The 14,673-nt window shown below is 41.5% G+C and overlaps 1 protein-coding gene and 1 long non-coding RNA gene across 5 annotated transcripts; one reads left to right on the top strand and one right to left on the bottom strand.

Annotated features, from left to right (window-relative positions):
• The first annotated feature begins 281 nt into the window (after positions 1 to 281).
• Positions 282 to 1,689, top strand: LOC105559394 (double-strand-break repair protein rad21 homolog). Of its 4 annotated transcripts, XM_012007643.1 has the most exons (4): positions 282 to 395; positions 527 to 650; positions 718 to 935; positions 1,291 to 1,689. In XM_012007643.1, exons 2-4 carry the CDS (start codon positions 591 to 593, stop codon positions 1,529 to 1,531), a joined length of 519 nt encoding a protein of 172 aa, XP_011863033.1. In that variant the 5' UTR covers positions 282 to 395; positions 527 to 590; the 3' UTR covers positions 1,532 to 1,689. The 4 variants fall into 4 exon arrangements, with proteins under 4 accessions (XP_011863033.1, XP_011863032.1, XP_011863031.1 ...); XM_012007642.1 differs by having other exon boundaries at positions 282 to 650; positions 1,333 to 1,689; XM_012007641.1 differs by having other exon boundaries at positions 282 to 650; positions 1,318 to 1,689.
• A 153-nt stretch (positions 1,690 to 1,842) lies between these two features.
• Positions 1,843 to 14,449, bottom strand: LOC105559393. The gene is made up of 3 exons (XR_001008745.1): positions 14,440 to 14,449; positions 11,104 to 11,105; positions 1,843 to 2,295 (listed from the first exon to the last, which is right to left on the bottom strand). It is a non-coding gene; the product is annotated as an uncharacterized LOC105559393 (long non-coding RNA).
• Between the last annotated feature and the right edge of the window lie 224 nt (positions 14,450 to 14,673).

The following is a 14,673-nucleotide window of genomic DNA, read 5'->3' as shown; positions in this document are numbered from 1 at the left end:
TAGAGCATTGAGCAGTGGGAGTATAGGTTCACGTAGCGAAGGACAAACTCTGTTTTGTGCTATTTCGCTCTCTTTCGTTCGCATGTAAACAAGACTTTTCTACGTGAACCTCTATCCCCGCCGCTCAAATAAAGGCGAACGCTCGGTCTTTAGTTACATTGTGTCTATGGCCGGTATTCATAGTCGATTCTTATTTCAAAATCATCTTAAGTGTTGTCTTAAGAGGCTATTACGGTTCTGTGATTGGTTAAAAACACATTAAGAGTATACTTAAGATGATCTTAAATACATATAAGAACGGACTATGAATACCGGCCTATGGTCGCAGTACTGAAGTGGCGACAACAAGTAATGCCATCTTCATGTTGAGGCTCAAAACTTTTCAACCCACCCTCGTAAGTCCATTATCCGACACGCTAAATAACCTAACGGTTGACGGCGTTCCCGCAGAGGGAAAATACAAAAAAAAAGTCCATTATCGAGAGAGGACGGCGAGAATCATGTCTTCCGAACAATTGCTGTCAAGCTTGATTAAGAAGAAGTCCTTGGCCTCCACATGGCAGGCTGCTCACTGCAGGGAGACACTGACGATGGCACAAATACTTGAGACGGACGTAGAAAAATCCGTAGATGATATATTACAATCGAAGGTAAATGTTATCTTGGCGACCAGCGAGATCCAACAGGTTGCCTTGGTGATACTTATAACGGTTTCAGCTGCCTTTGATAGCAACCGGCGATTTATTATTGGGAGTGGCACGAATCAGCTTAAGCAAATCCGAGTCTTTACTAGCCGACTGCGCTGAATTCTGCGTGAAGACCGAAACGGCCGTCACGCCTAGAAAGGTAGAGCTGCCTGAAGAACGCTGTGAGACAGCTGTAACAGCTTTGCCAGAAGTGTCTCACGATTTCGATACCGTTATGCCCGAGCCTGAGTAAGATATCGCTATTAATCTTTTGTCTAAAAGTTTGTAAAGGCTTTCTATATGTTGCCACGCTTTTCGTGTAATCTGCTCCGCCGCTTTCGGGCCCGCGGCGGGCGAGGTTGCGCGCACGACGAAGAAAGGAGACGGAATGATACGAAAATAAAGAAGGGAGAACCCGAGAGAGCGATATGAGCGCGAAATTAAGTGTTGGGCGCCAGACGCGCTCGCGGGCAGCGTCGATTTGCGAAAATCAAAGAACACTACGGCAAGAGAAACCGAATCACAAAATAGTCTCTGTGCAGCCAAACTGCCACGTCACAGTGTATATGGTTAAATATTTGACGAGCAAACCTTTTCTCTCCAGGTATCTCGACATCGAAGCTCAATTTAGTTTGAATCATTCCAGAGAAGAAGAAATAACAAGGGAAGATTGTGACAGTTTATCTTTGGTTACGCACGATAAGGGCTTTGGTAACATGAGTTGCGATGATAAGTCAGAGTTGCTGCGACATGGCAGTGACATAGAATTGTCTACGTCAGATCAGGTACTTACAGAACTTTGTGTCCTTCTCAGTTTTAATTATTTAATTCTGGTTACCACATAGTAACGAGTGAAAATTGAATGTTTTATACATTTTTCCAAAAGTGTTTATATTTTAGAGTAATAGAAATAATGCATAAATGCATAACAGTAAAGCAGTCTAAATATATTGTTCCTGTAAAAACTTTATAAAATGTGTTTATAGTTTTGTTATTGCATATATAACATAAATAAACACTTTCTAAAAATGTTTTTGTTAAATAAGCGAACAACAGCAGGTTTTATTATTTATTTTCCTTTTGTCAGAATAATTTTGAAATATTAATTGCTTGGATTTAATTTAAAATTTTGATTTACATCCTACAGCCCGGCTCAGCAACAGAGATGACATTGGAACGGAAAGAGAAAGGGCCAGACGACAGTAATCTCATGTAGATAATAAAGATTAAAACAACACACTCTCTTTCGATAGATTTTACGTAAAATAAACAGTATTAATAAAATATATTAGTAGAGGAAAGTCTCATATTATGGGGTACACTGAAAAAAATTCATGTACTTTTACATGAAAATTACTTGTTCAAATCCGGAAAATTACCTAATTATAACTGTAATTTTTTTTCCAGATTTCTTGAAGTGAAAATACATATTAATGGTAAAATATAGGTGAAATTACTATTTTTGTGTAAAAATCACTTGAATTTTCATGCAAAATTACAGAAAAAAGTCTGCAATTTTCCATGTGGGTAGTAATATTGCATGATTATGCTGGGTCGGAAAAAACCCAGCATAATCATGTAATTTTACAAATATTTTTTTCAGTGTAGGCTTCTAATATGAGATAGCAGGTTTTCAACATCCAAATTCAATCACAATCTTCTTTCGCAGCGATTACACAATATAACAGTGAATTTTCCACTGAACAGATCTCACTCCAAGGGCACTAAATTCGTGAACCAACGGACAATGCCTGCTAATTTTGTAAAAATCCCGCTGTCTCATATTAGGAGCCGGTCTCGTAACACAGGACTTTCCTCTATTTATAAAAGCAAGAGAAGAGCGTCGTATTTGTTTATTTTTCTTTCTCTATATTATTTTAATGGAAATTGAGATCTCCCTTTGGCTTCTGTGGGTGTCACTTTTCAATGTTAAAAAAATTTCATATAAATTGATTCAAGAAAAAGCAACATTCGGATATTTGTTCAATGTGCCTATGACATGTGTATATTATAAAAACATAAATAAAAGGATAATAAGGAAACGGTCGCATTTATTCATGCAAGGCGTCTATTTTGTTTCAATTTTTGATAACCTATCTATTAATTGACACAAAGCTTCTTGTTGATCCAACGGGCAATGTAATTAATTCAATGGTACATTGGTACGACGTTTCGACCCAAGTATCAGGTCCTTATCAAGTAACAACTGCAAACCACCGTGTCACAATTTTATGAAGATGGTAAGACAATATAGAACACAAATAAAAGGGGACATACGAGGTCTGTCCGGAAAGTATCCGACCTTGTGCTGCAGCAGGAGAAAGAGCTAAATCTTATCAATGGCGACGATGTCCCCTTTAAAGTACTCCCCTTTGGAAGCTACAACCTTCTTCCAGCGATCCTCCCACTTTCGGAAACACTCATTGTATTCAGCTTTCGGAATAGCTAACAGCCGCTTCGTCGCGTTCCTTTTTATTTCCTCCACGTCATCGAATCTTCTTCCCTTAAGAGGATTTTTCAATTTGGGGAACAGCCAGAAGTTGCAGGGAGCCAGTTCAGGACTGTATGTGGGGGCTGACGAAGCTGAACAACGCCGTGTTTCACAAGAAATTGCTGGATAAGTTGCGATGCGTGGGCAGGTGCGTGGTGCAACACTCAGTCGCCACTTTCCCACAAATCTTGGCTAAGAATTTCCGAAACAACAGTTTTTGAAATTCCAAAGTCTTCTTCTACCTCTCGAACAGTCAAACGACGATTTTGATTGATTAAAACTCGAACTCGTTTCACATTTTCAGAAGTTGTAGCCGTTACGGGCCTGCCAGAACGACTGTCGCTTTCAACTGATACACGACCACTTTTAAAATCGCTTAAATTTTTTAATCTGGTGTATCACTCATGAATTTATCGCCATATACTTTACGAATCATGTGGATGCGTGAAATGCGACGCGCGCAAAATTCAATGTTTACTAAACAGCGTACCGTTGTCGACTGAAGACTCGAAGGACCGCGCTGCCTGGCAGGGGCATTCATAAAGGTCCCCTCAAATGATGAATAGCTATTTCTAACAATAGCACATCCAGGTACAAGGTTAGAGCACTAGGTCGGTTACTTTGCGGACAGACCTCGTATATAGAAAGTTTCCTCGTGCATGATGTTCGCGGAGCATAAATTATAGCAGACTCACAAGTCATTGTCAACGTAGGAAATCGTCAGGAAAATTATTTTAACTTAAGTGAGCACGTTCGAGCATTGTAAAAGTCCGAATCGAACTGAGTCATAAAAACAAGACGCAACAAGATGACAAATATGACCTAGTGCTTTGATCACACGGTCGTATAATACATTTAAATTCTCTGTGTCAGTTTGTAAGTAAATCGTGTTGTTTGTTTTTTTCACTAGCTATTAATATTGGTAACTCTAGTTTGCAGCGCTTGCGAGAAGGTAAAATAACGGAAGACCCGGTAAATATTTTGTCGCGCGAAACAAAAATGTTTTATACGAATAAATTATTTCAATTTTTTTACCGGTGTCGCGACTACGTCTGAGCAAAAAAACGCGGCGCTTTATCCGCGTAGGATTAATGCAACAAAGAACGCATTCTTTTTGTCAGGAAACTAAACATCAAAGCGACTACTTCTCGTAATGATGTAAAATATTCTTGTACTTGGTAAGTCATTTGCGCGCCGCGCGCTCAGACTTTAAATGAGGCAGCAAGAGCAAAAGTGTAATTTAATTCTGTCCGCCGTTAAATCTCACTAGCCCGGGGCGAAAATGCAATTCGATACATCGAATGAGGATGCCATCTACTGATTATCCCTTCGTTAGATAATTCAACTATGAATCGATATCGCTTCGTTTAGAGTTTCAGTCTGGCACAACTGCTTTCTTTCGATACTCATTTCTTTTCATTACAGGTTCAAGTTTCATATTTCGCAGATTTTCCGGATTACCCGAAACCGAGATGAAGGTTAAGCGTTTCTAGAAGAAAGCGATATCTCAGTTTCCGCGGTGCCCGGAAAGTCTTTTAATATATCGCACGTGACACTGCAACAACCAACTGCGCTCCCGTTTCGTTCTCCAAGATCGTTAGAATTGATTTCCGGGCGAAAGAGAGATTCTGTTGGCGCGCGAAATAAATATTGGGAGTGGCGTTAGGCGCGAGACCTGGGCTGTTTGCGTATCGCGTGCTAAATTACAGCGCGACGATTGTCACGGGTAAGTCGACACGCGGACGCGCGTGAACGCGAGCGTTTATCAGCCGCGCGCGCACACACCACGTCCCCAATATTCACTCCGTCGGCCGACAAACTGCATAAAACACGTGCTCCGACCCGTAAATTCATCGCCGGGCTTCGTGCGGTAGTTTGCCGTCGTGGTAATTGATATCGCAGTTTGATATCGGCTGACGTTGTGTCGGGAAAGAGGAGGCGGGGGGGCCCCGGTGTGGGATAGGAGCTACACAGGGTGAGAAGAGAGAAAACGACGGGAGGGGTGAAGGTGCAAGGGGATGTCGGTGGCGGATAACGGCGCGGGGTGGGAGCGAGGAGTGGGGTGAGGATGACGAAGGTGGAGAAGAGGGGAGGGAGGATGGCCACGGCGGGAGGGGGAATTATGGGGGATGGCGCACGCGAGGGGAGGATGGACGCGGTCACTATGGCAACCATGGCTGGGTTTCAGGGCTCTGCGTCGTCGACGTGATGGTTTGGGTAATGTTTCAACGCGCCTTTTCGAATGGATTTCTCTCGCTTTGCTGTACCAAATGGGGTTAGTCGGCGCTAGGCGCACGCCCGTTTCCTTCGCGCCTTTTCCTTCCTCCTTTCTGCCCTCTCCTAACTCTCTCTCTCTCTCCCTCTCTATTTCGCTATCTGTTTCTATGTTTTTTTAATACCGCTGAACGGGGGAGCTTCGGAACGTATTGAAAGTGCTTCCGCGTTTCGGTACATCTGTGAATGATCGTGGCGAAAAGAGGGTAACTTTTTAATTTATCGCGTTACTACGCAAATGACGATTGTTCTTAGGGGGAAGTCAATTGTTGCAACTTATCTGGAACCTTTTACTTTAATGATAATGAGAAGATGTAACCGGAGATTACAATCCAACCTTTTTTTATACAACGATTTCCCCATTACCTTCATTTCTCGTCTCTGGAGTATATTACAATGCAAATAATAATATAATAATTATAAGAATATTATAATAAAATTCGTATGGCTCAAATGTGATAAACACAAATTCGAAGGAATAAAGGACTAAGAGTCGTGAAGATTATAATTGAAGTCACAAAAATGATGTTATAGAAAAGTTTTGTCGAACATGTGTGTTCTATTACACAATTTATTCATAATAATAAATAAATTTATCTATTCATCTATAATTTCGAGCGGGTAAAATCGCTCGATTGACGTGGCTTTGGGACACGAGAGAAGTATTGAGATTTATTATGAATTCGTACTAATATCAGAGATTATTAATAGGTTTCTCTCTCTCTCTCTCTCTCTCTCTCTCTCTCTCTCTCTCTCTCTCTCTCTCTCCCCTTCTCGTCTCAGTTTCGCTGTCGCAAAAAGCCTGATAACCAGCATCTTACGACACACATATTGTGACGGGCGAAAAATCGCGAGTCGCGGGCTTATTGCGCGTCGTACGTTATCCCTCGCGTAGTGTGTCCGCTACGACGCGATTCTCACACTGTAAGAATGATGACAGAGAAAGGAAGGACGGGGACGTGGCTAGATGAGAAAGTGGTTAGACCTCGAAGCTGCGGGAGCCGAAACGAGAAAGAGAGAGTAGAATATATGTAGGTAGGAGCGAAATGGTTTTTTATTACGCGTTCTGTGACGCGCGTCTATTCAGAGGATTCTAAATAATAATAAAGAAAAAGGTAATATCTGTTCTGTAGTTGTCAAATCGAAAGAACTGAAATTCGGATTACGTGAAATTCCGCGGAAAGAAAATGAAAAAAATAATGTTATTTGGGAAATAAGTGCAAACCGAGCTTCTATTAATGATATTTACATTATTTATAGGTGCGACTCGCAAATAATTTTCTTCGTTCTAAAGCATTCAACGATAGGTATTATTCTGGCTTTTATAATTGACTAAAAACAAAAAATAACAAGGTCGCTTGGAGGACGATGAAAGAAAGAGAGGAATCCTTGCCGAGGCATGAATAAGCCGGAAGACTTTTGGTCAACCAAACCTTTAAACTTCCACGTTCCAATCGCGATTCTAGATTCGCGGGCAAGAAGAAAGATCGTGAAGAATTGAACTCATTCTTGAGGGACCCTCGATTTTACATCTCTTCTTAGTTCATTAATGGGACGGATATCACGTTATAAAACAGACTCTTTTTCAATCGTATTCCTATCGTCGTATTGATTCATTCAGATTATTCATTGTTTTCCTTGAATAACGTTGAAATCTTCCATATTTCATGATACAGGTATAATGCATTTTGTAACGTATTCGGTCTGTTTCGTACAGCGAGTCGGGTAAAAATATATCCAACAATTATTATATTTCTATCACAAGTGGGAAAGATAAAAAGTAAGAATTTTTTTCCTCGGGCTTGTCTTTGTTGTGATTATCTTTATTTATTAACTAATTGTATCTTTCAATACGAGACAATGAGATTCGGTATATGGTGAGAATTGTACAGCTTAAAATAAACTGGGTACGATACAATTTATATTTTATCCTTAAATTATATGGTTAATCTCTTAAATTGAGTATGTGTTAAAATATATATTTTCTCGAAATTATTACGAGTTCAATTCTCAGTCAAATGCAAAATATAAAAATACTTTCATCAATAATTAAAATCTCTAAAGATGGGAGAATATAGCTTTTAAATAGAAATGTTTCAGACGCTTTTTTAAAATGTAAATATTTATATAGCTCTTTTTAGATTTTTATTCCAATCGTAAATCACACATGTGTACCAGCCAGCTTTGTACAGAATATAAAATTATCTACATCTCCATTTATTTAACAACATAAAATCTTTTATCAATAATTAAAATCTTGACAGATGAAAGGACAAATCTTTCACATATAAATGTTTCAAACGCGTTTTTTATTTAATATCAGCTTCTTTTTAGATTTTCACTTCAATCTCGACATTCGGTAAATACTATTGTATATTATAATAAAGGATTGGCAATACCTTCGGCGTAATCGAATCATTGTTTCATTAAAGTTCAAGAACTTTATACAGAAAACGATAAACATTATTCGTTAAGCGCTTATAAATGAAAAAGTGAACATTTCGTACGACGCGCGAATGAGTCGCCTTATTTATGCAAAACACTGAAGTTTCTCGTCGACACGATGAAAAGGCGGCCGAAGAGGCAGTCGCCGTAGAGAGAGAGAGAGAGAAAGAAGGAGGAGCAGGTAAGAGTACAAGGATGTCGGTATCGAGGTCAAATGCCCTGCAAAATAGACGAGCCGCTCGTTTGCATTCGCCTCCTCCGTGTTTTAGCATATCGGGACTTGCTGAGCTGCTCACACGTCAACGACCATGGGATCGATATTTGCGCCTGTATTATTTTGACAAACCATAAAGCCGCGTTGACCCATTAACGGTGCGTGTTGCAAATTTGCCACGCAATTATGAAGCTCCTTTCTCCCTTTGACCCTCGAGGAAATCTACAAATACGTGGCTGCATCGTTTAATTCTATAATATTCCCGGGAAGTGTATTCCTTTGAGGATTTATTGTAAATGTATATCAGATTTGCATTTATCATTGAAATTTGTAACTTCGGAGCTTCAAGTCGGTATACATATTTAGGCAAATGTAGTCTCGCATTTGTTTCACTTTTGTTGCTCGAGAAATCGGCACGGCATCGGCGTAATTATTGCAATTCAATTATAGTCTATGTCGAGTCATTAATGAAATGAAATGCCTGAATATATTATGCGATTATAGATTAAACTGCCATTATAGAATCGTAATTACGATGTAGTGTGCGTCCCATTTCAAGAGATATCGATTAACATTTCGCTCGTTAGACAGACACGCCGATTGTCTCGTCGTCGATCATGTGCATAATCATGACGTACCGTCCTATATTCGTACGTTTGTTTATATGTTGTAGAAATTACGCGTTACCGCGAATGTATAAATGTTTGTGGTAACGATCAAATTTCCCCAGAGTCGATTCCAATTTCACGTAATGTCAGTAAAGCAACACTTTAACGCTTCTCGACAAATCTTAACTTTCTTTTTATAAAAGCGATAAGAGCAACACCAAACTTTCGTGACTCTTTTATACAGGTTGGCCCATTTCATTGGTTGGATCAACCACCGATCTTTCGAGCCTAATAAATAGAAAAATACTCGATGAAAAAAAATACGTTATTACAGTGGAAAGCTCTCGAGATTAGCTACAAGAATGTCAAACGAAAAATAGAGGGTCCCATTTAAAAAATCACAGTTGACCTTCATGTGACCTTGGCACACGTTCACCCAAGACCAAACCAATGGTACCATCTTTTAGTATATTTTAATTAAGCGTCTGATGTAGATAAAACTTATTAAAATTAAAAATCTAGAGATAATGAGCAATTTTCCAAGTAATTTTTAGAATACACATTCACGCGGTAGACTATAAAAATCTATCGTTATTATAAGTTTTTACAAACGTATTTAAAATTTTAAATGTATTAAATAAGTGATGCACGTGCAAATAAGAAGTGCGCGATTAGGATTAATGCAAATGGCAAGATACAAGGAATTTACATGAAAAAAATCATTTACTCGAGTTATTACTTTAATAAGATTTTTAATTTGCAAGTAAATAAAATCCTTCTTTAAAATGGAAGTTTCATGTTAAAAGAGCAAATACATTAGAAGACAAGAGAAAATGAAAAAGATCATAGAATCATCCGAGACCCACATGGTATTAGTATACGTGACTCGGAACTTTATTGACAGTGATTTAAAAGGTCATCAGCATTCTTTTCCGTAGTGTGTCATCCTACACATTTTTTTGGTTCGGTAAGAAATATTTTGTTTCCTTTATGTACCGAGAAAGTATTTATTTAGGATTTTCATATTTTGATACAATATAATCCTTTGAGCAGTCCAAAAGAAATACCTAAATCTGTAGAAGGCCGAACGGAACATTAGTCACTGCCCTAAAAGACGTATCTAAAAAGGGATGCCCGAGTTCTTTTGAAAGACTATTTCTTTATCCTGCTCGACGAATGAACTTTTGGACCTTTTAAAATATCGGGAATGCTTTAAAAACGTGGTTTTCCTTTATATTGTTTCATTAGAATATCGATTTTAGAATCTTTCAACGCACGCTTTTCAGCCGTTCATCGTTTCAAGACATTTTACTTTCTTTAGAAACGCACGCGCATTATTGTACACACAAAATCCCCGCAGACAACAATCAGGTAAGGGACAGTCTCGAAGCATCCTCCTGACGAGCCAGGCGAGTTCAAGAATCTCGATGGAATTTTGTAACGTTTCTCGGTAGACCGACGAATTTCGGGCAACCGGGAATAGCAGGTAGGCGAATCCGGTCGGATAAAGCCACTGGAGTTGAGTTGCGCGCAGGGAAATTCGAGATATCTGTACCTCAGTCCGTCGCACAAACGATCCTGTCTATGTATACATGAGAGCGATGCGGTCGATCGGATACACATGATGGTCATTCAACTTTGCGATCGTTTCACGCAAACAAAATCTTGTGTAGACTAATTAAAGCTCATTTTTCCTCATCTAAAAAAAAAGCCGACAACTTCTCAATTACGGGTGATTAAAAGTGAAACTTTTGCAGATATAGTAATTTACGAAATTGCTGAAATACAAAATGTTAAAAAAATGTAGATACGTGGTGTATTCAATATTTGGAGGAGCGTGTTAAAATATTTGAGAGATATCGAATTATCTATAAGGTCTTTTAATTTTTTAAATCTATTTTAAATAGATTTTGCGTAATAAAATTTTACATTTTGTCAGATGCAAGTAAAAGCATATTACATAAACAGAATTTCAAGACACGGTCGTGTCAATATTGGGATGAGAAAATTACAAAAAGAATAGTTTCTTGAACAATTGACGGCACTAGCTGAGAAACTTCATCGAGCGTGGACTTTAAATTCAAGATGCTGAATATTGAAGGTCGAGAGATTGTAAAAGACGGCCAATCCTTGTGTAATCGACGCGATTAATCGGAGGATTTTACCGGACGCGGGTTCGAGGACACCCTGTATATGTGCCAGGTGCGCACGAAGCCCCGATCGTGATGCCCGTTTGATGGGGCACGAATGCATTGCCGACGCGTTACTGACCTATCCTCACCGAGTGCCGCACAAGTAGGGTTCATTTGCGGTGGTCACGTGCGGTGTCGTGGATCTCGTTATGAGAACAGCTTAAGGGCGAGCGCCTATGTAATTAGCGCGAACTACTGATTGCTAAGCCAATTGCCCGATGTAACAATGAGGTGGGATAATCCGTCGTTAAGTGCGCTACCAAATTGTTATTGTTATAAAAATATCAAATACGTTATACAAAATATATATATATATATATTAGTGTACACATTTTATTAAGAGAGAAAGAGAGAGAATGAATGAATGAATCTTTATTTGTCAAACACTCTGGGACAAGTCCCCTAAAGCGTTAGACGAACTACATTTTGAAATGTTTACAAGTGAGAAAGAACTTTTGTGCAATGACAATTTGAATATTGTAGTATGTGTAATATAAAGAAGGACATAGTTCTCTATGAAGTCTCCTTGGAGTCATTTATAGAAGTACAGCAGAAAGAGAAAGAGAGAGACACAGACAGACAGACAGACAGAGACAGACAGACAGACAGACAGAGAGGCAGACAGAGAGAGAGACCGACAGACAGACAGAGAAAGAGACAGACAGAGAGGGAGGGAGGGAGGGGAGAGAGAGAGAGAGAGGGGGGGACGTCATTTAATTACAAGTTATTTTTAATAGTCACGCGACAATTAATCCTTTTGAAATAATTATGGTACACGAACCGTACAACATCCCGTGGTCTCGCGATGGTCTCATAAAAGATTCAGGGAAGATATCACGACACACACTACGAAATATTGATGGGGGATATTCGACGGGGTAATCCGACACGTCAATTAGCATGCGAACGAATTTTCATTTCGTTCATCCGTTAATAGAAAGTCCATCGCGGCGCGGTATTTTTTTCAGCATGACGTATGGGCTACTTGTTGCGCGTTTATCTCCGATATCCCATTAGCTTAATGATTTTCCCGATTAATTGTTCAATTTCGATCGATATGACAGAGAGCTCTTTTTTTTTCTCTCCCGTCTCGCAGAAAATTTCTCGCGCCCCCGCAACCCGTAATTCGCCACTCGCGCTCGACTCGAGACGATCCCGGGGGCTCGGTCAATTAATTACGAACGATACGAACTTTAAATGCGGAATGCAGCAATCGCGTCCAATACCGCGCGCGCGTCAATATCGGGCGAATTCATTATCTTACTCGGTACGTACGATTCCGCGGGCTGCCGAGTACGAGGGGGAAGGTACCTGCGTTTGATGCGGGCTTTATTGCGAGAACGATAAACGTCCATCGTGATTCGGAGCCGATATGTCGGGGCGCGCTATTATGGAGTAACCGCATCGTTGCGCGTCGAGCTTGCGCGCCGCTGGCCGACCGGCGCGACGGGGAGGGCGGGGGGAGAAACGGCTTAATGGAAGAAACAAAGCGCGGCGCGCCGTTATAGGAAGTTATTATACCTCCTACCCTCCTCGCGTCCCCCTCCCCCGCCCTCTCCGCTCTCATTCTCTTCTCTCTTCGTATATTTAGCGTGGCCAACTGGCGCAACCCAGGCCGTCGGCGATACACTCGATTTGGCATCCAGCCACCATTCCCACGCGCGCGATGACGTCGCAAGGCTGCGTTATCTAACGCAATGCTGTCCGTACCCGCCGTGCGCGCGCGCCCGCGCGCGCGATACCTTTTGTTCCTGTTTCATCGCGCTTTACGCTCAACATTGTTCGCGAAACGACCCGGAGGCCATCGTACGTCAACGGCGAGTACGCTTCAGCAGTTCGGGTAGTTTGCAACTCCGATTGCACAACGGCGAACGCGAGCGGTTTTCATCGCGGAGTTTTCACGCGATAATTGTATCGACCGACGGGATTTACGGGGGAAACGGTGAAAAAGAAAAAGAAATACCCGATTGAACCAAAGTAGCGAATACTAATGGCGAACAATTGGCGAAAAGTTGAGGAGAGCCCGAGAGCGCGTAAAGACGTCGCGGGGAACAAAGGAGAGCGCGTCTTATCTCGCGGGACAAAGGAAGAGGAAACGAGAGGGAGAACGAAAGAGAGGCGTGGAGCCGCGCGAAACGGACGCACGTGCGGATTTCGGCGGCGGCAACGCCGGGGCGCGCGTGCACGCGCTCGCGCGTTTCCACGGAGGGAACGGAAGAATCGCGACGCTTATTCCGCGGGAAAGCGGCCGATCGCGCCGCGGCATCGTAGCTTGGCAACAACGCGGCCCGCGTTCCCCGTCGCAGTCTGCGCGCGCCCAGGCAACGTCGCAACGCAACGCCTGTCCGTCGCGAACGGTGCGCGGTGCACGCGTGGATCGTTGCGTGCGCGCGTGTACCCGAACGTGTCGTCGCGCCGTTACAGGACTCCGTGGATCGGACGGGAGGGGGTGGGACTGGAAGAGAGGAGGGGGAGGGACAGGAGGGATAGTCGGGGGGGAAGGTCGGTTGGGAGGAGAAAAGGGGAAAACGTCTGCGAGCGCACGTAGCGGAATGAGCGAGACTGGATCCTTATGCGCGACGACCGCTCGCAGGGATGAAAGGACGACCTCTCCTCCCCCTTTCCGCCCGTCTTGCTGGTCGGTTGCGAATCAGGTGCTCTCTCGCGCGCGCACGCCGCGCCGTCAAGGCTAGCCGGCTGCCGAGAAACTCCTCGCGGCGTTTTCGAGCCGGGAAACTTGCCGCGCGCACGTGCTCTCGATCCAATTAGCCGCGCCCCGCGCCGCCCGCGCCGCTGGGTTTTTCTGCGCGCGGCTTTTTCAGCGTGCACGACGGCGATTTACGGGCCGCTCGTATACGTGAGCGATTGATGACTTGCAGTGGATCGACGCGCAGCTTCCGACGCTTGCAAATTAAAACTGTTATCCGCTAATTTCGTTACGCTCAACTGCAAAGTGACGACGATTCTTTTCCCTCGCGCGCGGATGTTACCTTGTTTCATTAAAATCAACCCGCACCCTCAGATAGAATTTCTATTCCCGAGACAAAATATTCTTGACGCATTTACATGCCTCACAACCTCGTTTAGTATAAAAATACGACAATATCAAAGTAAAATCAATAATTCGTATTCTCCTCTGTCGAATTAAAAAAAGATTGAATCACTATATCGAGACAAGAGTAACTTGTATAAATGTAAGTTTACATATTTTTGCGTTTAGAATAAATTTCCCCTCCATCTTACAACGCACGAGGTTGGCATCACGACATTCGACAAAACACGATACATACAATACCATTTTATTCTAGATTTTAGAATTTTTCATTTAAGGTGGCTGCTGCACGAAGGAAGAAATATAACAATGCACTATTGATCAAATGCGGTTATATATGCATATTTAAAAATACATGTAAAAATATGTGGTACCGTCGAGTCTCAAAGAGTTCTCAAATTTCCTAAAACGTATCTTTTGATTTTACTAATAAGTATTTGCTTGCAGAGGTCGGTGACCTCATATACTTAATAGCACACAGTTGAAAAATTTGTGTTAAATTTAACATATCACATGTCCCAAACGGTCCACACAAATTTTTGTGTTAATTTAACATAATATGGATACGTTAAATGATCACACTAATACTCTGTTAATATCTTAACACAAAATAAATGCAAATCTCAAAATAATTTGAAATAAGTTTTGTGTAAAATTAACATATTTTTAATGACAAAATGAATTTAAAAAATTGTAATTTTTACGTTTTAC

The sequence above is a fragment of the Vollenhovia emeryi genome, unplaced genomic scaffold, assembly GCF_000949405.1.
Source record: "Vollenhovia emeryi isolate VEMERY1.0 unplaced genomic scaffold, V.emery_V1.0 DF939276.1, whole genome shotgun sequence".
In the NCBI taxonomy this organism is placed as follows: Eukaryota; Metazoa; Arthropoda; class Insecta; order Hymenoptera; family Formicidae; genus Vollenhovia; species Vollenhovia emeryi.
Note: the sequence above shows the minus strand (reverse complement) of the source record. Positions and strands in the feature narration are given on the sequence as shown.

What these genes read in the sequence shown, in the direction of transcription:
- LOC105559394 (XM_012007640.1), top strand. Translation starts at nt 363, where the DNA reads ATGTTGAGGCTCAAAACTTTTCAACCCACCCTCGTAAGTCCATTATCC. An exon ending in ATGATATATTACAATCGAAG is followed by an intron (nt 651 to 717) that starts GTAAATGTTATC and finishes TAACGGTTTCAG; the next exon opens with CTGCCTTTGATAGCAACCGG. An exon ending in ACCGTTATGCCCGAGCCTGA is followed by an intron (nt 936 to 1,290) that starts GTAAGATATCGC and finishes TTTTCTCTCCAG; the next exon opens with GTATCTCGACATCGAAGCTC.